Source organism: Carcharodon carcharias, chromosome 7, assembly GCF_017639515.1.
Source record: "Carcharodon carcharias isolate sCarCar2 chromosome 7, sCarCar2.pri, whole genome shotgun sequence".
Taxonomy (NCBI): Eukaryota; Metazoa; Chordata; class Chondrichthyes; order Lamniformes; family Lamnidae; genus Carcharodon; species Carcharodon carcharias.
Genome location: NC_054473.1, coordinates 19,808,633 through 19,835,180, shown reverse-complemented (window position 1 = coordinate 19,835,180; position 26,548 = coordinate 19,808,633). Strand labels below are relative to the sequence as shown.

Sequence of the window (26,548 nt, the reverse complement as noted above, 5' to 3'; positions counted from 1 at the left end):
CAAAGTCACCCATCATTCTGACTTGGAAATATATCACTATTCCTTTACTGTTACTGGGTCAAAATCCTGGAACTCCCTTCTTAACAGCACTGTGGGTGTACCTACGCCACAGAGACTTCAACGGTTCAAGAAGGCAGCTCACCACCACTTTCTCAAGGGCAACTAGGGATGGGCAATGAATACTGGCCCAGCCAGTGAAGCCCACATCCCGTGAATGAATAAAAAAAACATAACTAGCCTTATAATGGCTACTGAACTTTTTAATACTGAGTTCAATAGATTTTTGTAAAAGGTATCAAGGAAATATGAATAAAAGGCACAAAATGGAGTTGAGTTATGGATTAGAATAGCCTAACCCTGTTCCAAATCTATTATTCAATCACTTGTGTGTCGTTGGGCTATCATTGTTTGTAGAATAAAATTCTGCCATACACACGGCCATCACATTGGGAATCCTCTACAGAGGGATATCTCATCTACTTTGACTCCCATCTACCAAGCTATTGATGTTAGCATACTTACCACAATTAGAAAGAAAACCATGCAGCTCAGGGAGAAACCGCTGGTGTATCCCAGGTAGCCTACGATTAAAAGATGCATAGAAAACATTACTCTTCTGAGTGTACCAAAAATATTCAGTAGAATTCCCTCTGATTTGCCCTGTTAGGATGCAGGAAGTGAGATAGTGGAGTTCTGTTGGGCAGTTTTGTTCACTTGAATTGTTACATTAGCTGAAAAGATATGAAAGGCCATATTTTGTGCATTTGAATGCCCTTCTCAGTGCCCTTGGTCCTATGTTTTTCACTTGGCAACTGGTGGCCACAGACTGCCTGTGAGCAGCAATTTCATGGTGAATCTCCCTCCATATGATAGCATAAGACATTAAATGTGGAATTCCAGTTACACTACAAATGGGGCATTCCCACTAGTTGAACTGTTGCTGTCTGGGATATAGGGCAGGAGGGGAACAAGAAGAAGGGAGGATGGGGAGAAGGATGGGGAAGGGAAGGAAGAAGGAGGTCCTACAGATTGTGCCACCTCTTGATGGTTTAAAATGCAAATGCTGGGAACAAGGGAAGTTTGTGAGACATTGGCCACTCTGCAGATATCTCCTCTTCATAGAATAAACAGGTTTTGTTGCAATGCAAATAAATCCCATTAGGGATTGATCCAGTTTCAGGATCAAAGTACAAAAGCCATGGTCACTGAAGACATACAAAAAATCTTCTTGAGAAAGATGGCAGACCAACAATCAACTAGAATGAAGAATTATGACATTAATCCATGGATCTATTGTAGTCCTTTGATAACTATATAAAGCACTTTGGATTAATGTTTACAATACCATTTCAGCTAAAGCATTTGCAAAGAGCTGAGTTTTTTACTGGGAATTTAAACACAAGGATTCTATTCCTTGATCCTTCAGCTTGGACAAAAGGAGGGAGATTATTTGTGCATCAAATCATCAGTTTTTTCATCGCAACTTAAACAGTGAACCAAACCCCCGCAGTGAAGGAAAAAATACATTCTGAGGCTGATTTTGGTTTCTCAACCAGACCATTTTCTTAGTGGGAAGCAGGGTGACAGTGAAATCAAATTCACGATGATGAATTTTCCACTCGATTTACACTGTTGCCTCTCCAGCCATGAGACTGAAGCGAGCCACAAAACAAGCCTCTATGGCTTTCCACAGGAAACATGCAGGAGCCTCAAAAGCGTAAGCAGATCTGGGTCCAATCAGAACAGAACTCTTGAGTGAAAACGAGCTTTCACGTATGCTGTGAAAGCCCCGCACACTCAGTCATGTTAAAAGCAGTCCTTAAGGCTTCTTGCTTTCTCAGAAACACAAAAACTGGGGGGAGAGGGAATGGGGAAGGCTTTGTGACGTTTGCCGATCCAGTTTCCTTTTATCCAAGCTGAAGGCCGAGGACTAGCGGAGATCGGGTCACCACCAAGGTTGTAGAGGAAACTGAAAGACATGGTAGACCAAGCAATCCTCTTCTGGAGCCCTCGGGTCTCAAAATCCTGTAGGCTATAGAAGGCATGGAAGACTGAAGGAGGGGAGGGGTTCCACAATGTTGAAGTCCTGGGAGTGAATGAGTTCAAGTGAGAGGTTTCATTATTAGATCTTCAAAGCACAGGACAGTTGCACTAACATGCAATTTTGTAGTGGGGGGAAGTGATGGGAGATTTCTACAAACACAGCAGCTACTAATTAAATGTTCTTTTTCACGTTCGTTTTGCCTGCTATTACCTATGCCGTGGAAGACAGAACAAGCATTGCCCTTCATTGGACTCAGATTAAAAATCATTTGAAACAACACCCAGATGACAAAACAGAACTTGATTTTTTTAAAATTACTTAATAAAAGGCTCCAGAAACCCTGAGAGGATTATTGAAAAATCGCTGTGACCTATTTCTTTGGTCCAACTCATTACGAAGAATTTAAGTTGAACCTTGTTCAATCTTTCAAATTTCTGCAGTACATCAATAATTAATGAGCATTCAATTTGACAGACAAAGGTCAGACTGTTCATTGTGATGCAAGTACACCTCCTGTGGCTAAGAATTCCTCTTTTCAAATTAGATGCAAGTTCGCAGCCAGTGCTACTAATGTCCCCTTTCACTTGCATTTTGAGAAGGGTTCTCAGGATGTGTCTAAGCTGGTGGGGGCCGGGGTGGGCAGTTGCAGAACAATTTGATGTTCCATTGCACTGGGTGTACATTGCTAGCTCACAGATTTGCAGGGGAGAGAAGGGAATAGAGGGTAATGATGATAGATTCGGATGGGGAAAGATGGGAGGAAGCTTGAGTGGAGTATCAACACTGGTATGGATTAGTTGGGCTGAATGGCCTGTTTCTGTGCCGTATATCCTATGCAATCCTGCAGTCTGCAAGAGATTGTTGAATGGTTTATGATTTCGTTTGCAATATTTCAGTTGTGGGTCCAGGAGCCTGTGATGTTGAAGTTTACAGCTGTTGACCTGTTAGTGAATCTGATAATTTACTTAGATATCAGTTAATTCGTTCCAAATTAGATTACCTTTCCTGAGTGGTTATAACTATCAGGAAAGACTGAACAGGCTTGGACTCTTTCCTCTAGAAAAGAAAAGGCCGAGGGGTGACCTAATAGGCCTTTAAAATTCTGAAGGGGTTTGATGAGGTAGGCATAGTGAAGGCACATTCCATTTGCGAGGGAGACAAAAACTCGAGACCATAAATGTAGTTACTAATAAATGCAAAGGGAATGCAGGAGGTATTTCTTTACCCAGGGAATAGTTAGAATGTGGAACTTACTACCACATGGAGTGGTCGAAGTGAATGGCTCAGATGCACTTAAGGGGAAACCAAATAGGTGCCTAAGGGAGAATAGAAGGATAGACTCATAGACTCAGAGATGTCCACAGCTCAGAAGAAAGCCATTGGCCCATTGTGTCCGCAAGTGAATATCTAAATACGCTGGTGGGTAAGATGAAGTACGGCAGGAGCACAAAAGCTGGCATAGACCAGCTGAGCCAAATGGCCTATTTCTGTGCTCTACTTCACATGCAATTCTGTGAACATTTTTATTATTTCAGCAAATGTCTTCATTTAAACAAAAACCTGAGGAGGGGAGAGGGAGAATCCATAAATGAATCATAATTTTAAGTACACAACTGTCGCAATCACATGCCACCAGTCAATGCTTCAACGTGACTGCTGTTGGCCCTGAACCACATTATCCAGAATAGCTTGCAGCAGAGGCAAGACATTCAGCCAAATGCATGGGGGAAATGTGCTCAGGGGTCACAATGTCACTGGATGCACTTCTGCCACTTTTACTTGCTAACTTGTCAGAAAGAATGAGGCAGCTCTCCTTAGACCTTCATGTATATTTGCACTATTCTTTGCCCAAGAACGGCACTTGGCTGGTAACATACAGCCCTCCAGACCAAGCCAGTATCACTCTAGGGCTGACTAGTGGGTGATGCCCAATGTGGCCTTCGGGGAGGCTCCTTCCAAGATTCCCTTTCTCCCCAGGTTAGATTTTGCCAAACAGGGGGCAGGATTTTCCCCTCGTCGGGTGGGCACGGTGGGCAAGCCCAGGAGCGGTTGCAAAACGACCTTCCACCTGCAATCGGGCCCTGACCGCGATTTCACACTGGCTGGCCAATTAACAGGCAGCCAGCGTGAATTGTGTGCTAATAGCCTCAGCGCTGCTGGGGTGGGGGTGGGGGAGGAGAAGCGTGAGTGCAGAAATCTGCGCATGTGTGGGAGGTGCGCTCACTGAAAGCTCCCTGAAGGCACAGAGCTGCCTCAGGGAGCTGAAGATTTTTAAAGTGAAAAATGAAGATTTTACAAATAATATAAACACGTCCCCACACGTGGCTCAGTAACATGAAGGGGGACATGTTAAAAATGAGTTTAAAACAATTTTTAAAAAATTTATTGTTGTAAATCTCATCCCGCCCCCCACTTAAAATTAGGATTCACTTATTGATTCCCTCTCTCTCCCCGTCAGGTTTTTGTTTAAATGAAGACATTTGCTGAAACCCTGATGAGGTTTCGCAAAAAATGCAAAGGCCGCCTGGCCTATTCGACCGGTTGGACGGGCAGCGAGAAATTCTACTTAATTTGCTGCTTCAGGGCCTTAATAGGCCTCTTGATTGTTGGTGGGCACACTGCCAACTCTCGCTCGCCCCTGCCAACCAAAATATCGTGCACTATTTCACGCTCAGCCGTGTCGGGCACGCCAAGCTGAAAATCCTGGCCAGGGAATTTTTCCCAATGCAGGATGCGACATAATGCATTCAAAGCTGGAGAAAAATGTGCTGGGCGGACTGAGATTTAAATGACTAGCGATCTTTAGCTTTGAACAAAACGACCCTGCCATGGAATTTAAAAATCTAAACACCTGCTACACTCCGCTGATTGACAGGCAATCTGCTTTGAAATGGAAATGAACATCATCTGTACCTTAAAAGAAAGGGCATCTGGTGTTTCAGTTTCAATGGGTTGCATTGTTGACATTTCCCAGGGTTCATTTTGGTAGCTGGGCCAATTATGAATGTTTAGCTGAGTTTCAAAAAGTCCAGAACCACTTATCTCAGCAGGGAACAGTGTTCACATTTTGATTGGCAGTTTTAAGATGTTATCAAAGGATTATCGTCTTTGATGCTTAAGTGGATAAGTGTTTGTTTTTACAACAGAATTACCACTTGAGGGGAATTAACCTTTTTGAATGGGTTTTATGGAGGAGAGGTTTTTTTCAGTATTAAGTGTCTTTGACTATCTCAGCTCTATTAGCTTGTTAGATTTTTTTTTAACATTCATTTTCAAGATATCATGAGGTCTGCCTATATTTGATATTGGGAGGGTGGTTATGGAGAATACGTGGGGGATATGGAGACATGAAGGGAGCACGGCCCCCACATTCCTCCAACTCTGCCTCTGGACCTGGAAATCCCAAGTCTTGCCCGTCCAAATCTCCTGGAGATGAAAATATGGTGGGTATAGGCAGAGGCGATGGGCTCGGGTTTCTGAACTCAGGAAATGCTCCGACTCGCATTTCCCAAGCCCGACACAAAAATCCAGCACAATGTTTCAGGTCGATGAACTTTCACCTGAGCCTGCTGAGTATTTCCAACATGTTCTGTTTTTACTTCAGATTTCCAGCATCTGCAGTATTTTGCACTTGTATTGGTGTTTAATTCCCTAAACAATATAATTATCTTTGGTGGAAAAATTGTTCAAACTTTTACCCTTATCTGGTATCTCAATGTGAAGCATTAATCAATGACAATGAAAGTGGATTTTGTCACACTGTTTCACAGAAATATTACACACACAACGTTCGATTCCTGTGACTAACCGAGTTGCTTCATTAACGCCAGAGGCAAAACGACCGTGGCTGATGCTATGATCACCAGGTAGTTTCCATTCAGGTACCACTCGCTGAAAAAGGAGATAAAATTAAAATGAAAGTTTGCACAGATACATATGTGAGAAATCATCACAAACGACGGGTCAAGTGCAGATTTCTTTTAAAAACCTGAGCTCTGGGAATCTAAAATTTTAACAAAGAATGCTGCAACTACACAACTTGGACAATTTGTAAAGAGAAAAGTGAGCAGGCCTTTTGGGATAGTGACCGTTCTTCAGAGCTCGGGCTGTTAGTGAAGCAAAACCATTTTGGGGAAACATAAGCTTCATCTTAACTTTGACAGTGCAGTTAGGGGTGGGCAAAAGATGCTGGCCCTGCCAGCAATGTTCACATCCCAAGAACGAATAAAAAAAAACTAAGCTTTTAAAGAATATCGAACTTTCCTTTTACTGATATATTTCGCACCCTCCCTCCTTTAAAGCACCTGGAGAAAATGGGTTGGTATTTGAATTAGCTTCCCCCATTTCTCCTTGAAAATAGCCATCAGGGTCCCAGAATAAGCATAGGACCCCACTTAACATATCTAAATGGCCTCTTGCCTGTTTTGAGCGCAAGCGCTGGGTGCCTTTTTAAATTTCTGCCTAGAAAGATGACTCAGGTGAGTTACTGGGCGCACAAGGTCGCCACCAGACTTTCCAGTACTGGTAGCTCATTTTTCAGACCAGAAACAGGCAGCCAGTTGCTGAAAGTCTCTTTCATGGTTTGATGATCTGGCTGAAGCATTCAGCAAATTTTGTGATATAATTAGTATCCCTGCACTCATTGCAACTTGAACAATTCACACTAAAGGTTTCTTCTCCAAATTCCTTGTGGCCAAGTGACCTCTGACAGCGGAGTTCTTGTGCTATGTGAACCCAGGGTGAATCATATGGTGATTTTCATTCTGTCCATGAAAGCTCCTTCCAGTTGTCTCTTTGACTCAGTTTGTCTGAGTTAGAAGTACATTGGTTCAAGTCCCAATCCTTAGGGCTTCAACTCGGCTGACACTTCAGTGCAATAAATGAGAAGTTAAACTGAGACCTTATCTGTCTAATCCTATATTTCAGGAACATGTTGACGATCTTTTGTTGAAGTTCTCCTTCAAGCAAAGCCAGCAAAAGACGGACTGGTCATTAACTGGTCATTTAGCCATTTGATGTTTGTGGGAATCTGCTGATCACAAATTGATGAAATCATTCTGCTTCAAAGTGATTCCTTATACATGAGGCACTTTGAGACATTTTGGAGAGATGTGATAAAGTATTACATAAATGTGAAGTCCCTTTCTCTCTGTGCAATCATGTGGCAAGGATTGGGGTAAACAAATGTTGTATTCTACAGCCCTTCAATTGTATGCACTGGAGAACCAGCACAATGCGCCAACCTTCACCTCTTGTAGAAACTGAATCATTCTGCACTCCTCAATAGACTAACCCCAAAACAGACCTTCTGTGAGTATTAGTAAATCATTGACAATATTCCTTTCATGAAAAGCACCAATGCACTTTATTTCCTAGTCACTGCAGCGTCTCTTGGAAGACAGATGACTGAAGCAGCTCAAGGTAGTCTACATGTCGCTATGTCTCCAGATGAGCATTGCACAAATGTTTTAAAAGTTACTCACCACTAGGTAAGCAGGTCTTTATTCACAACATGCCTAGAATAACATTTCATTGGCCCTTAAAAAAAAGTTATTTCATTGGTTCCCCATTAGTTGAAGGGTCAGTCACGAGGGGACATAAGTTCAAGGTGAGGGGCAGGAGGTTTAGGGGGGATGTGAGGAAAAGTTTTTTTACCCAGAGGGTGGTGATGGTCTGGAATGAGCTGCCTGGGAGAGTGGTGGAGGCAGGTTGCCTCACATCCTTTAAAAAGTATCTGGATGAGCACTTGGCATTTCATAACCTTCAAGGCTATGGGCCAAGTGCTGGTAAATTGGATTAGGTAGTAGGTCAGGCGTTTCTCACATGTCGGTGCAGACTTGATGGGCCGAAGGGCATCTTCTGCACTGTGTGATTCTGTGATTGGGCTGATTTAACGTGGGCAACGGGGGTCTCACCCATCGGTTGACAAACCGGCAGGACACCCACGTCTCTTCCATAGGGGAGGCCCAACCGAATTCAGTGCCTGTCAGGCACGGATCTGGGCAGGTCAGGCATTCACCAGGATTTAGGGCCTAAGGGACAGAAGTTCCACCTGTACAGAGCTGCCAGCCAATCAGAGGCCGGCAGCTCTCCATTGCAGGCAGTGCCACCGGAGGCAGTGACTGCTGCTGGTAATGATCCGTGGGTCGCCATTGGATGGCGAGTGAGGGTGGGATGGGGGTCTCAGGGAAGGGTTTACGAGGGGGTGGGGGTGCAGAGGCTTTGGGGGCAAGAGCAGAGAGTGCCTGACAATGAGGGATCCCACCCCCAGTAGGCCGCTAGCAAATCTGACAGGATGTTTTACAGGGGGGCACGGGAAAGCTGTGCGGATCCCACTTAATCCCTGATCTGCATTAAATTTCGGTGGTTGAGGGATAGTTGGTGACAATTGGCTCATTAATGAGCCTAATTGACAAATCGCTGGGAGCAGGCGAGTTTCTCACATCAGCCCCTTTCTGTCTCTGACTGATTGTGGTAGGTTGTCGCACCACCAGCAGACTGATGCACAGCCTTTCCCATGATTAAATGGGCCTGACCGCAATGTTTCACGCCATGGTTGGGCTGGATTAAATTCCACCCATTCTTTTGATAATTGGACTCATAAATCTGCTTCATAATCGTCAAATCACTTCATAAATTAATTCAGTATGGCCAAGGTTGGTTTCCATTTTCTATCCATTTTCATTGGAAGAGTGATCAGTGCTTGGTCACTCCTTATAAACTCAGGACATTCCAAAGTGCTTTACAGCCAATGAAGTGCTTCTGAAGTGTAGCCACTGTTGTAATGTAGGAAACAATTTACACAAAGCAAGTTCCCACAAACACCAATGAGATTATTGACCAGGCAATCTGGTTTGACATATTTTTGAGAGATAAGTTTGGTCATTGCATTACTCTTCCTCAAAAAGTGCCAGGGATACGTTATATCCACTTGAGAAGGCAGCCTGGGTTTAACATCTCATCCAAAAGATGATACCTTCAACAGTGCAGCATTCTCTCAGTGATACATTGAGGTGTAGGCCTAGATTATGAGGTCAAATCCTGGAGTAGATCTTGAACCCATAATTGGCTGACTCAGAGGCAAAGAGCACTATCACCGAGCCGTGGGCGTCACCTAGTACCACAGAGCTGAAAAGCCACAAATTAATTCAAGGATCAGTTGATGATGTGAGACAGCTTTTAAGAACATAAGAACATAAGAACTAGAAGCAGGATTAGGCCATTCGGCCCCTCAAACCGCCATTCAATAGGATCACGGCTGATCTGCCCCAGGCCTCAACTCCTATTTTGTGCCAGCTCCTCATTACACTCAACTCCCCAATATTTCAAAACTCTATCTACCTCCTCTTACTTTCAGTGATCTAGCCTCCACAACTCTCTGAGGTAGAGAATTCCAGACATTCATTATCCTCAGAGAAGAAATTCCTTCGCATTTCAGTTTTAAATGAGTGCCTCCTTATTCTGTGGGCAGGTTCCCGATCGGCGCCCCCAGTCGGGGGCGTGTCGCCATTTTATGTGGGTGGGCCAATTAAGGCCTGCCCAGCGTGATGTCCGCCAGGAAGCGCTATGCGCTGCGGGAGTGCGCTTTTTCGCGCATGCGTGCAGAAGAGCGCATATATCGCCCTGAGGCTAAGTGCAGCCTCAGGGAGATCAGCTCAGATTTGAAACATTAAATAAAGATGAGAAAAAAAATTTGCTACCATGTGCCCTCCTGTGACACTGTCACATGTGTTGGGACATGTCCATAACTTTTATTTTAAAATATTCTGAAATTTCTAAATCCCTCATGAAACCTCATAGATGAGGTTTCATGTTTTTTCAGAAGCCCACCCGGGCTCCCAGCCTGCCCACCAACCTTAAGGTTGGACGGGCTTGTCCATTAATGATTTCAATTACATTTTTAATGGCCTTAATAAGCCGTTGACAGGTTGGCGAGTGTGCAGCCGAGCTGGCTGCACGCCCGCTGACCTGAGAATGTAAATGACGTGGGGTGATGTCGGGACACCCACCCAACACCACCCTGTGTCATTTTACGCGCCAGAGAGCAGGCCCTGCCCCCCCACTCGCTAACCGGAAGAAGCAGCCCTATGTCCCCTAGTTTGAGATTCCCCCACTAGTGGGAACATCTTCTCAACATCTACCCTGTCAAGCCCCCTCAGAATCTTATACGTTTCATTAAGATCATCCCTCATTCTTCTCAACCCTATTGAATAAAGCCTAACCTGTTTAGCCGTTCTTGATAAGTCAACCTCTTTATCCCAGCAATCAGCCTAGTAAATCTCTTTTGAACTGCCTCCAATGCCAGTATATCCTCTCTTAAATACGGGGACCAGAACTGTGCACAGTACTCCAGGTGCGGCCTCACCAATACCCTGTACATTTGTAACAAGACTTCCCTATTTTTAAACTCTAACTCCCTGGCAATACAGGCCAAAATTCCATTTGCCTTCTTAATTACTTGCCGTGCCTGCATGCTAATTTTTTGTGTTTCATGCACAAGAACATCTAGATCCCTCTGTGCTGCGCTTTTTTGGAGTCTCTCTTCATTTAAATAATAGTCTGCCTTTCAATTTTTCCCACCAAAGTGCATGACTTCACACTTTCCTACGTTAAACTCCATCTGCCAAGTTTTTGACCACTCGCTCAACCTGTCTATATCCCCTTGCAGATGCCTTATGTCCTCATCACAACATGCCCTCCCACATAGCAAATTTGGATCCATTACACTCTGCCCCCTCCTCCAAGCCATTAACATATTGAGGATCAATTAACAATTGAGACCCTAGGACTGATCCTTGTGGCACTCCAATAGTTACATCTTTCCAACCTGAAAAAGACTCATTACTCCCAACTCTGTGTTAACCAATCCTCAATCCATGCTAATACATTACCCTCAATACCGCGAGCTCCGATCTTGTGCAATAACCTTTTATGTAGCACCTTATTGACTGCCTTCTGGAAATCCAAATACGCTACATCTACCTTTATCAGCTCTGCTTGTAATATCCTCAAAAAACTCTAGCAAATTTGCCAAACATGATTTTCCTTTCATAAAACCATGTTGACTCTGTTTGATTGCATTAAGCTTTTCTAAATGTCCTATTTCTTTCTTAATAATGGACTCTAGCATTTTCCCAACGACCGATATTAGGCTGACGAGTCTATAGTTTCCTGCTTTTTGTCTCCCCCCCCCTTCTTGAACAGGGACGTCACATTAGCAGTTTGCCAATCCGCTGGGATCTTCCCGGAATCCAGTGAGTTCTGGGATATTTCGAGCAATGTCTCCAATATCTCTGCAGCCACTTCCTTTAAAATCCTTCGATGCAGGCCAGCAAGTCCTGGTGACTTGTCTGCCTTTAGTCCCATTAGTTTGTCAAATACTTTGTCCCTCGTGATAGAGACTGTTACAAGATCTTTCCTCCCATTAGCTCCTTGCTTATCTGACATCTTTGGAATGTTTATACTGTCCTCCACCATGAAGACTGAGGCAAAATATTGGTTTAAATTATCTGCCATTTCCCTGTTCCCCGTTATCAATTCTCCAGTCGCATCCTCCAAATGTCCCACACTCACTTTAGCTACTCTTTCTTTTTATATATCTGTAGAAGCTCTTGCTGTTTGTTTTTATATTTCTTGCCAATTTACTTTCATAGTCAATTTTCTCTATCTTTGTTAGCTTTTTAGTCATCCACTGCTGGCTCCTAAAATATTCCCAATCCTCTGGCCTACCGCTAGTTTTTGCTGCTTTGTATGCCTCAGTTTTTGATTGGATACTCTCTTTGTCTGCCTTTGTTAACCACGGGTGGTTCATCCTTCTTATCGAGTCCTTGTTTTTGACCAGGATAAATTTTCACTGAGTGTTATAAAATATCTGCTTAAATGTCTGCCACTGCTCATCTACTGACCTTCCCCTCAGTCTTTTGCCAGTCCGCTTTAGACAATTCTTTCTTCATACCTCTGTAATTGCCCTTATTTAAGTTGAGGACATTGGTTTGAGACCCAAGTTGCTTGCCCTCAAACTTAATTTGAAATTCTACCATGTTGCGATTGCTACCCCCTAGGGGATCCTAACTATGAGTTCTCTTATTAATCCTACCTCATTACACATTACTAGATCTAAAATAGCCTGTTCCTGGGTAGGTTCTGCACCATATTGCTCTAAGAAACAAACCCTGATGCAGTCTACAAATTCGTCTTCCATGTTACCCCTGCCAATCTGATTTTTACAGTCAATATACAGATTAAAATCACCCATGACAATTGTAGCACCTTTGTTACATGCCTCCATTATTTTCCGATTTATACTTTGTCCTACAGTGAGGCAACTCTTCTGCCTGTGACTTTATTCCCCTTGCTATTCCTTATTTTTACACAATCTGATTCCACATCATGATCTATGGCACCTATATCACTACTCATCACTGCACTGATACCTTCCTTTATTAACAAAGCTACCCCACCTTCTTTTCCTTTTTGCCTATTTTTCCAGAACATTGAATACCCTTGAGTATTGAGTTCCCAGTCTTGGTCACCTTGCAACCATTTCTCTGTAATAGTTATCAAATCATATTCATTTATTTCCATTTGTGCTGTCAACTCATCTGTCATGTTACAAATGCTGTGTACATTCAGATAAAGAGCCTTAAGCTTTGACTTCTTACCATTATTACTCATTCTGTTCTAATTTCTGCTCCACTCTTCTGCTTATATTTTCTGCCCCTTCCAGTCACATTTTGATTATCGTTCGTCCCTTCACTACCCTACACCTCTGCTCTCTCATTTCTTTTTGAATTTTTAAACTTCCCTTCAAACCTCCCTGCAGTGTGTACCATCTACAAGATGCACTTCAGGAATTAACCAAGGCTCCTTCGACAGCACCTTTCAAACCCACGATCATTACCACCTAGAAGGACAAGCATAGCAGATAGATGGGAACTCCACCATCTAGAATTTCCCCTCCAAGTCACTCACCATCCCGACTTGGAAATATATCGCTGTTCCTTCACTGTCGCGGGGTCAAGACCCTGTAACTCACTTCCTAACAGCAATGTGGGTGCACACACACCACAAGGACTACTGCAGTTTAAGAAGGCAGCTCACCACCACCTTCTCAAGGGCAACTAGGGATGGACAATAAATGCTGGCCTAGCCAGCGTAGCCCACTTCCCATGAACGAATAAAAAAAAATTGACCCCTTCCCCCACTAATTAGTTCAAAGCCCTACCTACAATCCTAGTTATATGACTCGGCAGGACACTGATCCTAGTGTGGTTCAAATGAAGCCTGCCCTAACGGAACAGCTCTGTTCCTCCCTAGTACTGGTGCCAGTGCCCCATGAATCAGAACCCATTTCTTGCACACCAATCTTTGAGCCATGCATCTACACCTCCAATCTTATTTACCTACGCCAATTTGCATGTGGCTCAGGTAGTAATCTGGAGATTATTACCTTTGTGGTTCTGCTTTTTAATTTAGTCCTGAGCTGCTTGTAGTCCCTCAGCAGAACCTCTTCCCTAGTCCTACCTATGTGCCTACATGGTTCACAACAGCTGGATCCTTCCCCTCCCACTCCAAGTTCCTCTCCAGCCCAGGAGAGATGTCTTTAACCTTGGCATCAGGTAGGCAACACAGCCTTTGGGACTCTGTCTTTGCAGCAAAGAACAGTATCTATTCCCCTAACTATGCTATCCTCTATTACTACTACATTTCTCTTTTCTCCTCCCACTTGAATGTACCATGGTGCTGTGGTCTGTTCACCTATCCTGTAGTCTGTGCCCTTGTCCATACCGGAAGCAAGAACCTCATACCTACTGGACAAGGGCACCGGCTGAGGCTCATCCAAAGCTAAGTTCTGGATCCCCATACCTTCCTCACTCACAGTCACACCCTCCTGTCCCTGTACCAAATTTGACGTACTTAATCTAAGGGGTGTGCCTGTCTCCTGAGACTAGTGTCCCGGTAACTCTCCCCCTCCCTGATGTGTCGCAGTGTCTGCAGCTCGGACTCCAGCTCATCAACTCTGAGCCGAAGTTCCTCGAGCAGCCAACACTTGCTGCAGGTGTGGTCACCGTAGATCGCACCGGCGTCCACCAGCTCCCGTATACCACAGCTGCAACACATCGCCTGCCCAGCCATCTCTATTCCATTTAATTAATTAATTTGGATGTTAAATATTTTAACAGTGAATTTCTTAACTGTACTCTAAAGCTGTAGATTTAAACCACTTGGCCAATTGAGACAGGGAAGAGATATCCACCCAATCACCGGCCTGTTTTCCTGAGTCACACTCTGGCTCTGACAGGTAGAAACAGATTGAAGGAGTTCTCTGCTGCCAGTTTTTATCTCCCGCTGCTGCAAGGCTTCTCACACAGGTCTGCTCCCCGTGTGCTCCCAGCTCTCCTCTCGCTGTTTTAAACTGTAAAAATCCCAGCTCTCCTCTCGCTGTTTAAAACTGAAAATCCTGGCTCTCCTCTTGCTGTTTTAAACTGTAAAAATCCTGACTCTCTTCTCGCTGTTTTAAACTGTGAAAATCCCAGCACTCCTCTCGCGGTTTTAAACGGTGAAAATCCCAGCACTCCTCTCGCGGTTTTAAACGGTGAAAATCCTGGCTCTCCTCTCGCTGTTTTAAACGGTGAAAATCCCGGCTCCCTCTTGCTGTTTTAATCTGTGAAAATCCCGGCTCTCCTCTCGCTGTTTTAAACGGTGAAAATCCCGGCTCCCTCTTGCTGTTTTAATCTGTGAAAATCCCGGCTCTCCTCTCGCTGTTTTAAATGGTGAAAATCCCGGCTCCCTCTTGCTGTTTTAAATGGTGAAAATCCTGGCTCTCCTCTCGTTGTTTTAAACTGTGAAAATCCTAGCTCTCCTCTCGCTGTTTTAAACTGTGAAAATCCCAGCTCTCCTCTCGCTGTTTCACACTGACAAAATTAATTTGTCTTTTTGGATGGTTGAGGTAAAATGGGCCAAATAATTGTTTTCTCACCTATATTCACTGTGTAATCTTGTGAAACCTAAATGGCTAAATTTTCATGCATAAAATCACTTGAGTTTTCAGATATGATCTCTCAACAATGGTCTCAGCCATGCTCAGTTGATAGCACACTTGACTCTGAGTCAGAATGTTGGGTTCAAATTCCACTCCAATGATTTGACACTGGGCTGACAGTACTATTGCCTTGTGTCTCAGTTGATAGCACTATTCCCTCTGAGCTCAAAGGCCCTGGGTTCAAATCCCACTGCAGAACTTGCTGGCCATTGGAAGTGGTGTTCGTGATGCAGTTCATCCAGCCTGCAAATCCTTCCTGTGCTCTACACCATTCTCCAGGGGAGAAAGGAGTGTGAACATGTGCAGAAACAACCAAATGCTCAGGGAGTGCTGCACTGTCAGAGGTGCCATCTTACAGATCAATGGAGAGGCCCAAGATCTGCCCATGTTGCAGACTGGGGAAGAAAATGGAGAATTCAGAATATCTCACTAAAATCTATATTTGAAGAAAATGAATGCTTGTTTTAGTTCAGAAGTTACCTACTTATCAATGAATAAAAAAAATCACCATTGACAAACTTAGCAACCACCCATAATTAACTGGACTTTAAAATAGATAAGTCACCAGGAGAGCAGCTTGGGGCTGCTCCTTCATGTCTCCTAGCAACTAGCATAATTGGAGGTGCAAGATCTGAGGAAACCTCAAGAAAGAGGAGAAAGCTAACAAAATTAGGAAGGAAATGATAAATTTTCGAAGAGGCAATAATAACATCTATCAAAAATAATTTTCCTGTTTCAGAGAGAGGTTACGCTTTAGTTGAGTACAGGTTGTGGAACCCCAACATGGTTTGCAGCAACCTTATCAGAAGCAGTCCGATTGTTATGTCAGTGTAGTACATTTCTAAAATTAATATTTACTTTTACCTTTTTCATATTTATTTTTAATTACTCACCTGACATGTTTGAACAGAATTACTGACGACTGCAGATGCATCATCAATTATATCCTACTTGAGGCACTGACCAAACTCACAAGTGACATATGTGGTTCCTTGGGTGTTAACAGGTCAATGCACTCAAGGGACGAAAATTGTAGCCCACAGCCTCTGTGTTTTAAATGGGTGGGAAAGAGATGCGCTTAGATTTTATCCTTTACTATTCAATAATTCCTGCTGAAAAGTGAGAGTGTGGGCTTATTTATATGTGTATTTGTGTGTACACACCAGGTTAGGACAGGATCAGGCTTGTCAGGAGAGTCTGTGTTGTCTCTCTCCCCCCCAACATCAAATAAACCACCTAACATTCCTGTGAAAAATAGCCACTTGATTAAGGCACCAGAAACGAACTGGCGAACATCATGATGAGGCAAAAAACTGGAATGGGATATTTTAAAAATCCAACGGTCAATCTTTTTGCAATTAATTTTTGAACTTGTCAGGTTAGAAATTGACATAAAGAGCCCCCATTTTCCAGGAATCAAAAGGGCACAATGCTGACAAATGTAGCAGTGGGATGGCCCACACACAATGTATGTGAGCACTCGGCCTACCGTGACTTTGGTTGGGGCCAGTTTTGAGGCAAAGCAGACGGCCACCTAAAGCAAGCGTTAGACTTCTTGTGTATACTAATTACGGTCTGATGCCTGTTTAAGGACCCCTCCGGGAATTTGCTTTCCTACGAGCAGAGCAGATGTCGGAAGAACGGTGACTCCTCAACTGACACAGTCAAAGCAGATTGACTGGTGATTCCGCCTCATGTCTGTTTACCAACAAGGCAGCAGTCACGGCAGTTCAAAGAAATTAATTGAGTGGAGCACTTTGAAGACATTTTGACACAGAAAGGTGCTATTCTAGTGCAAGCACCGTCTTTAATAGGGAGCACTCTCAGGCAGCTCGAGTGCTGGGGTCAGCCATGGTTGTGATGTTACAGCTTAGCAGCCAGTGATTTTCCATCAAATACGTCTGAATGAGCCCTCTCAGAGAGCAGCAGCTATCCTCCCGTGTGCCAGGTTCCAGTGGTCATGGAACCTACCACTGATAAGGCCAGGCAGCTGAGCCGAAGGACAGTGGCATGATAGAGACTGAATAAGAGGCTGAAGCTGTAAATCACACAATTCAGATGTCACAGTGTGAAATGTTATTGGATTTAATAGGAAGCACGAATTGTCCAGCATCAAATTTTAAATAAAAATAACTTTGTAAAGACTTATCCAACTGTTTAAGTGCCATTTTCCACAACATGTTTTTTTTTCTTTTGCTGGTTTCTGCTCTTTTTCTTTGGATTGTTGAGGGAGGCCATTTTCTCCCTGGCATCATGCCAGGTCATTGAGATATGTCAAAAATGAATTCACACATGCTCCTCTGTATTTATTCCCCAGCGTCACACTCCACCTGTTTAGAATACATCAGGCTGGATTTTAACTCTGTGCTAGTGGATGGCTTTTGAGCGAGTTAAAATCTTGCCCACTCTGTTCAATGTTCAATGCCAAGGGTGGCTGTGCTTTCCTTTTCAGGCAAGGTGAGAGGCCAAGACTCCTGGTAAATGTCAGGTTGAAAAGAGTAAAAGGGAAGAGGAGGTAGATTTGTGAATAGCGATGAGATGATGCCAAGTTTAGGTTTCCAAAGGAGTATGTCCACACACCTACAAACCCACAGCCCAAAAGATAAATTAAATCTGAACTTCACTTTTCTGTATTGCTAACAGAACTCATGATTCATTAAACTGGAGTTGCAACTCAGTATCCAGATGGTACACTTAATTTAGAAGCATTTGAATCACAGTTCCATATATGTAGCAATACATAGAATTTACAACATGGAGGCAGGACATTCAACCCAACAGGTCTGTGTAGGCATTTACCTGCCTTCTGCTGTACTACTGTGCAGCCTCTGGATGAATAAAGAAGGTGCTATAATAGGTCTGCTGGCTAGACATTTAGATATGTCTCTGCTTACCCAAGTATTAAAAAAAAACCATCTTGACTGGTACTGGGCTGCTGTAAAAATCCAACTGGTTCACTGATGAAGGCAATCCACAATCTTTACCTAGACTGGCTCTCTGCGACTCCTGTCCCGAACCAGTGTGCTTGAATCTTACCTCTGAAGTAGTCTAACAAGCCATTCAGTGGTATCAAACCAGTGCAGAGGTTCAAGATAAACGTCCACCAGCACCTTCTGGAGGCAAATAGGGGTGGGCAATAAATGGTGACCTTGCCAGCAATGCTTACATCTCAAGGCTGAACTTTTAAGCAGTTGTACTCGCAGCCGAAAGTGCGCAGCTACATCAGGCTGAAGGATGTTGTGCCTGTTCTCTGCAGAGGCTTATGTGAGATTCCAGAGGTAAAATGCACAGGGACAGACTTCTAAGGGCAGCTCCTGCCTCACAACTTCAATCCATTGCCTCTGCTGTGAAGGATGCACTTGTGTGAATCTTATATATTTTTTAAGTGCTCTCCGTTGCATTGTGTCAGTGAGATGCCAACAAGAGCTTGAATGCTAGTTTATTTTCTTCCACTGATTTCCATGGGCCTTGTCCTGAAGATAGGGCAGGATTGAGACACCAATAGTACACTCATTCTCGATGTCATTTTGCCTGAAAGAACCCAGTGTTTTCACATTGGCACAGACACTAGCAGCAGTCTTTGGTCTGGGCCTCATAATCCAGTTACATACAGTCTGTTTTATGGTTAAAGGCCTGAATGGGTGACGCTGTTACCGGACTGCTCAACACCTCAGAATAGAGACTGTAATGGGAGTCTGCAGCCAAGTCAAGCTAATCCCTTAACCCCTTCATTGCTAGCATAAGTATATTCATTTCATGAGTTACTAAGGTTGCAGGGGAAGATTTCCTCTTGTGCGCTTTGCATAATAAAATTAATATCCCTTCTATAAAGAACAGATTGATGATTTCATGGCACATAACACCACAGGGGAACTGCTCTGATTACATTTTGAACATCTGTTTTAGATCTAAGAATCAGTGTGGTACTTGAGGAACAGCTTCGATTACTTACATACCAAGCAAGTTTCAAACCTGCATTCGCTCCCTTCTCAGATATTCAAAACCTGAGAAGACATGATGGGGAGGAAGAAAAAAAAGGGAAAAAAATTGAATTGGACTGCAGCTCCCATGTTAAAGCATTAGTATCTTAATTTACTTCAAAGAAAGATTGATTCACCCAGCAACCCAAGCTGCACCAGCGATGAGCAGAAGTTACTCCGCAATTTCAAATCTCTTTCTATGAAAAGCACCAATCAGTGGCCTTAGTTAAGGCCCTCCTCCCAACCTCTTTATAAATGTTTCTGTCTCTATAAAGTTGTATTAATCCTGTTTGAAAGAGGGAAGAAAGCTAAACCCAGCGTTTGCAGGCCAATCAGCCTAACACTGGTGGTGGCGAAACTTCTTAAGGCAATAATCTGGGACAAAATGAATTGTCATTTGGAAAAGTATGGGCTAAATAATGAAAGTCAGAATGGATTTGTTAAAGGCAAATGGTACTTGACCGATGTGTTCTTTGATGAAGGGTTGATGAGGGCAGTGCAGTTGATGTACAGCAATGTGTTTGGGCTTTTGGAAAGTGTTTGACAAAGTACCATATCACTTGTTTGTAAAATAGCCTATGGGATTAAAGAGACACTGGCAGCATGGGTACAAAATTGACCAAGGGACACAAAGCAGAGTGCATTGGTGAACAATTACTTTTCAGACTGGGGCGAAATGTACACTGGGGTCAGTATTAGGTGCATGGGCTTTTATGGTATATATTAGCAGCCTGGACTTGGATATACAGGGCATTATTTCATAGTTTGCAGATGGTAAAAGCTTGGAAATTTAGTAAACAATGAGAAGGATAGGAACAGACTTCATGGCAACATGGACAGGCTGGTGAAACGGGCAGGCACACGGCAGGTGAAATTCAAAGGATTTTAATATGAAGATTGAGGTGTATGCAAACAAATCTTCAAAGGTTGCAGAACAAGTTGAGAAGACTATTAATATACTGTGTAGGACTTTCGGCTTTATTAATAATGGAATAGATTCCAAAAGCAAGGCAGTTTTGTTAAACCTGTATAAAATATTAGTTAGGTCACAGCAAGAATATTGTGTTCAATTCTGGGCACCAAGCTTTACGAAGGATGTCAAGGCCTTGGTGAGGGTACAGGAGAGATGTATTAGAATGGTAAAAGGGATCGGAAACTTTTGGGTGGAGAGACTGAAGAAGCTGGTGTTGTTCTCCTTTGAGCAGAGAAGATTAAGAGGAGACTTAATGAAGGTGTTCAAAGTCAGCAATGGTTTTGATTAGAATAGATAAAGAGAAACTGTTTCTGGTGGCAGAAGGATCGGGAACCAGAAGACACAGACTTAAGGTGATTGACCAGAGGCAACATGGCAAAACATTTTTAACAACGAGTTGTGATCTGGAATGCGTGAAAGTGTGTTGGAAGTAGATTCACTCATAACATTCAAAAGAGAATGTGAGTAATACTTGAACGGAAAATATCTCATGGCTTTGGAGAAAGAGCAACAGATTATTTGGATAGTACTATCAAAGGGTAGGCCCAGGTATGATGGGCCAAATGGCCTCTCTCTGTGCTCTAGCATTCGATGATTCTATGTATTGTGCAAATGAAGTGTTTTTTGTGTGTGTTTTTAATAAATCAATTTTAAATTATATTTTAAGCTGAAATTTGTATATAAATACTTAAGCATTATTTTTGTTGCTGTGGTAATTCCCTCCAACAATATTTTTATTATATTAGATACAGCACAGAAGGCCATTCGCCTTATCATGCTTGTGCCAGCTCTCTGAAAACCTATCAATTAGTTCCACTCCCCTACTCTTTACCCACCTCCCTGCAAAATGTTTCTTGCTAAGGACATACCTTACTCCCTTTGGAAAGCTGCTATTGAATCTGCTTCCACCATCCTTTCAGGCAATGCATTCCAGATCATAACAATTTGTTGAGCGAAAAAATTTAGTTTCATCTCCTGTTGGCTTTTTTTGTCTATTATCTTAAATCTGTGTCCTCTGGTTACCAACCTTCCTGCCAATGGTAATGGTATCTCCCTTTCAACTCTATCAAAACCCCTCATAATTTTGAACCTTATTAAATCCTATTAAATTCCCTATTAAATCTTATCTTAAACTTCTTTGCTCTAAGCTTTGATTCTTTGTTTTGGTCATGCCTTCAGCTGCGTTGGCCCCGAACTCCAGAATTCCCTCCCTACACCTCTCTCCTTCACTTTCCTTCTTTAAGGCACTCCTTAAACCCTAACTCTTTGACCAAGCTTTTGGTCACCTGAGCTAATATTGCCTTATGTGGTTCGGTTTGTTTTATAATGCTCCTTTGAAGCGCCTTGGGATATTTCATTACATTAAAGGTGCTATACAAATAAAAGTTGTTGTTGTTGTAAGGAGGATAATCCCAGCATCTCTAGTCTTGGCATAACTCGATTCCCTTCTTCATGCCATCTTCTCCCTTTTGTCATGTTGATCCAGGATGCGCCATTCGACAGCCAAGTTGGCAGCCAATTTGCCCTCACTATATTTACTCACCCTTGGCCCGGCTACTCAACCCCAACCCCTTAATAACTCTTGTCTACTTTAAATCGGGGGCCCTAAGGGAGCAGCTGCGAATGAATGCCCTCCTGTTTGTTAGTATTAAGGCCTGTTTCACAGCATACTTTCACAATCCTCACTCCCTCCCCTGGGGAGGCTGATGCAAACACTGCTAAAGGTTGCACTTGCTTTAAGCTCCAGCAGCTCAAGAAGGCAGCTCACCATCACCTCCTATCACCTTCTCAAGAGCAATTAAAGATGGGCAACAAATGCTGATCTTGTCTGTGATGTCCGCATTTGTTGAATGAAATAAAGTATCAAACGCAGTCTAAAACTATTGTTGGCATCCTGTAAATACCTGTAAGGCATCTGTGTAACCATGAAACTTCAAGATTCCACCAGTGGAAATCCTGGACTTAAGAGACAGCTTCCAACCACCTGAGCCAACCACAGCTAGAACAGTCCGTATATAGACTGGGCAGTGATCAGTCTCCATATCTCTGCAGCCGTCCTGTTCCCTTCACTGTCAAGGCTTCATTGGGGATTGCATCACTTCTGTGTACATCTAGTCAAATGACAAATGTTATGTCTGCAAGAATGACCCAAACCTCCCTGTCGCTTGCCATTTTAACACTCCACCCTGCTCTCTTGCCCACATGTCTGTCCTTGGCTTGTTCCAGTGAAGCCCAATGCAAACTGGAGGAACAGCACCTCATCTTCCGACTAGGCACTTTACAGCCTTCTGGACTGAATATTGAATTCAACAACTTTAGATCTTGAACTCCCTCCTCCATCCCCACCCCCTTTCTGTTTCTTCCCCCTTCCTTTTGTTTTTTCCAATAATTTATATAGATTTTTCTTTTCCCACCTATTTCCATTATTTTTAAATCTTTTATGCCCTGCTAGCCTTTCCACCCCACCCCCACTAGAGCTGTACCTTGAATGCCCTACCATCCTTTCTTAATTAGCACATTCGTTTAGATAATATCACCACCTTCAACACCTTCCTTTTGTTCTTTTGTCTGTCACATCTTTTGATTATCTGCTCGTATCACTGCTTGCTTGTCCCTACAACCACACCACCTCCCCCACTTCTCTCCCGCCATCCCCCCTCCCACTTTAAACCAGCTTATATTTCACCCCTTTCCTAAGATTCACTCAGTTCTGTTGAAGGGTCATGAGGACTCGAAACGTCAACTCTCTTCTTCTCCGCTGATGCTGCCAGACTTGCTGAGTTTTTCCAGGTAATTCTATTTTTGTTTTGGATTTCCAGCATCTGCAGTTTTTTGTTTTTATGACAAATGTTATGGGACAGCTCTGCTTCAGCACTTGCAAATGCAGAGGTAGGGGTTTTGCACCCAGGTTTAATATTTAACTTTCTTAAGCCGTACTCAAATAAACAAGGCTGAACTCCAAAACAAATCCCACCACCAATGATTTGCCTTTAACAGTTAACCTGCTGAACAAACAGGAAATCATCATTTGGCAAATGCAACAACTGCTGTGACATTTGACTTAATCTCTACCCTGGTGCATAACCAAAAGCACAACAAGGATGCACTGTGCATAACCATTACTCTGCTGAATAAACATGAAGTCAGTAGGTGCCCAGAGCATAACCCTTACTCCTGTTCAATAAACAGCAGCGCCCTTTAGTAACACAGTGAGTAACCCTGACCCTGCTAAGCAAGAGTGGTATCGAGCTTCATGAGCGTAGTTGGAGCCGCACTCATCCAGACATGAGTATTCCATCAAACTCCTGACTTGTGGATGGTGCAGGTTTTGGGGAGTCGGGAGGTAAGTTACTCTTCGTAGAATTCCCAGCCTCTGGCCTGCTCTTGTAGCTACAGTATTTATATGGCTGGTCCTGTTAAATTTCTGGTCAATGGTAGCTTCAAGGAAGTGGATAGTTGGGGATTCAGTGACGGTAATGCCATTGAATGTCAAGGGGGGGATGTTTGAATTCTGTCTTATTGGAGATGGTTATTGCCTGCCACTTGTGTGGCGTGAGTGTTACTTGGCACTTACCTGCTACTTCTTCCATGCTAGGGGGTCTCCTATTGGCCCTCCAGCTTTGAGAGTCCACCCTGCCTCCTTAATTGGACAGTGAGCTCAATAACTGGCCAACATGGGGAAAATCACAGCCGAATGACTGCTCCTCACACAGTGCAGGCCTCTGGTCTCCCCATCTGACCCTGTCAGTTGGGGTCCTGAAGCCCGCGGCAAAAATCCTGCCCTCAATTTCCCTATCATTTGCTCTGCAGAAAGGCCATCTCCATGAATGTTAGTAACCTCCCCTTATCCTGCTAAAACACCTACACAGCAAATGGTCCTTACCCCACTGAGCAAACGAAAACCGTCAGACAAACTGCAGTTCCTAACCTTCACCTTGCTGATCAAACAAGAATATTGTACAGTTCAGCATTGAGCAACTATTTTCCTCTTGAGCCATGAACTCATATTTTTAGCGCTATATCTACTCTGATTGAAAGTTAATATAAACACACATTTTTTCCCTTTCTTTTCTCTTATATCACCATATTCCGGTCTCCAGTGGAATGAACAGGCAGTCAACCTGCTCTCAGTCTCTTCCAGAGCCATTATCAACCAATAATAAATAAGCAACATTGGGCAATTTCTTCCACTTTGGTTAATCGCTACTCTTAGAAATATCCACAGGGTGTTCCCTGATCTTCTGTTATCACATACGTCACTCCCACGGGGTTTTCTTTGATCTTCTGCCAACATTATGTCAAGAGATCGGGAACCCCCTCCCCCCTATGGAACTTCTACCTCCAAGCCTCTGGTGCTCATTTCCAAACTATGTTGTGGTTAATAACGATAAAATTGCCACATAAGATTGTGAAACTTCACACACGGAGACATTAATGCAATGTGCCACCAAAATGGTGGTGCTTTGATGCTACCAACACAGGTCTCTTGTTAGGCCTAGGGTTCTGAAACAAAAGGGCCAATTTTAACTCAGTGCAGATACTTTGGGTGCCAAGATGGTTGGGGGATTGGGGGGGGGGTGGGGTGCAGGTGGCGGAACCATCGAGTCCCTCTTGAAACATGATGCCCAGGAGATTTAATCTTAATGGGCTAATTTGCATGGTCCGTCTCTGACTTCTGCCTTAGCCAGAGGGAATGATTATTTAAATTTAAATAAGGCTTCCGCTTCTCTGAGACAGAGAACCATCCCATACCTGTAGAAGAGAAAGGAAAAATGATGGCGGACAGAGATGTGGTGTGACCTTCTGCCATTTTGCCTCCCCCACCACCTGACCCTCGCCACACTTGGTGGGGATTTAGAATTGGCTGTTAAGATTCTATTTGGATAACACGTTCAAATTTAAAACAAGAAACCAGGTGAAGAGAAAGCCTCTGTATCGTGTTCAAATATCTGTGACAGCCTTCTATCTCTTAAGGAAACGGTTTGCATTGTGTGTTAATCATTGCCTGGTGTGGCTCAGGAGCTCCACTGTGGCAATGCAATCTCTGCTGCATTTGCTGAAAAGGAAGCCTCTGGGCTGGGAAGGTGCATGATTCGCTGGCCTCTGTTTTCTCTGGATCCTTTTCTCGGCCAGTTAGGTTTCTCATTTCTGCTCGCCTCTTCCAATGCCCTTCCAAACAATCAGATTCCGGAGATCAGGACCGTCAGCGACCTTCTCCCCGTTGTCAGTGTTAATATCTGCCATCTTCATATCTCACTTGCAGGTGTCCTTGTGGTGAAGGTATGGACGTCCAGGAAAGTTGTGACCCAGTGGCCAGTTCACCGCACAGATCTTTGGGGTAAACAGCTGTCATCCACGTGGTGAATGTGGCTGAACAAGTGCCGACGTCGTTGGCTTAAAAATGGAATTAGCACACTCCAGGGCCTCTGAATTGGTGACCTTGTCCTGCCAAAAGATACTGAGGATACGTCTGAGACAACAAGACAAAGTTGCCTAACATATGTTGTCCAGGTCTCATCCCTGTAGGGGAATGCACTGAGGACACAGGTTCAGCAGACTCGCAGTTGGTGTTCCCACTCAGGTTGCTGTGGTTCCTAGCTCTCTTACTCAGCTTGGACATAACAGCTGCAGCTTCTGCATTGGGTGTGTTTGTTCAAATGTAACAAGATATTATTTACTAAATACACTTGTGGCACTGGGACTATAGGAGATCAGTACAGCACTGGACTTCATTTTCATTGTATTCACTGGCTCTTAAATTGGACAGCCCGGATCCTTTCTATTTTGTCCAACTGGAATATGAAGCATTTACTGGATAGCTTCCTTCATGGATTAATGGGTAAATACACTGTACGATATGATACCAAGACTATACTGACAGTTCTGTTGAAGGGTCATGAGGACTCGAAACATCAACTCTTTTCTTCTCCGCCGATGCTGCCAGACCTGCTGAGTTTTTCCAGGTAATTCTGTTTTTGTTTTGGATTTCCAGCATCCGCAGTTTTTTTGTTTTTATCTCTATACTGACCAGGAAGCTTTCAGAATTGATACATAATCTGACATTCTTAGTTGAAGTAAAAAGAGTTAATGCTTCGAGTCCAATATAACTATTGGACTCGAAACGTTAACTGTTTCTCTCTCTCTACGGATGCTGCCAGATTGGCTGAGTTTTTCCAGCACTTTGTGTTTTTATTTCAGATCTCCAGCATCTGCAGTATTTTGCTTTTATTCTCAGCTGAAGCACTGCTGAAGTCCTCTAATCAGTGCCTAGGTTCAGTAATGCAACTTATGGCTGTTACCTCACTCTTATTCTAATACTTTAAATATTCCAGAGCTTAAAGAAAGACCATAGGTCAGAATTTACTGGGGGCTTCTTCTGCTCTGCTGGTGGATGTTTGGTGTAAACCCCATTTACACAGATTAAAACGGGGTATACGCTAAGCTGAGCAGCAGTAATGGTTGAGGGATGGGAGCAGACCCTAGGGAATTTACACCATACCCTGAACATT

The 26,548-nt window shown here is 43.5% G+C and overlaps 1 protein-coding gene across 2 annotated transcripts in view; it reads right to left on the bottom strand.

Annotated features, from left to right (window-relative positions):
* LOC121279971 (sodium-coupled neutral amino acid transporter 3-like) overlaps positions 1-26,548 on the bottom strand; it is a 148,350-nt gene that overhangs the window by 39,593 nt on the left and 82,209 nt on the right. For both annotated transcript variants that reach the window (XM_041191592.1, XM_041191594.1), the window contains exons 8-9: positions 5,853-5,935; positions 523-581 (exon numbers count right to left, since the gene is read on the bottom strand). In XM_041191592.1, the coding sequence (XP_041047526.1) occupies positions 523-581; positions 5,853-5,935 (142 nt within the window). The remainder of the gene's footprint in view (positions 1-522; positions 582-5,852; positions 5,936-26,548) is intronic.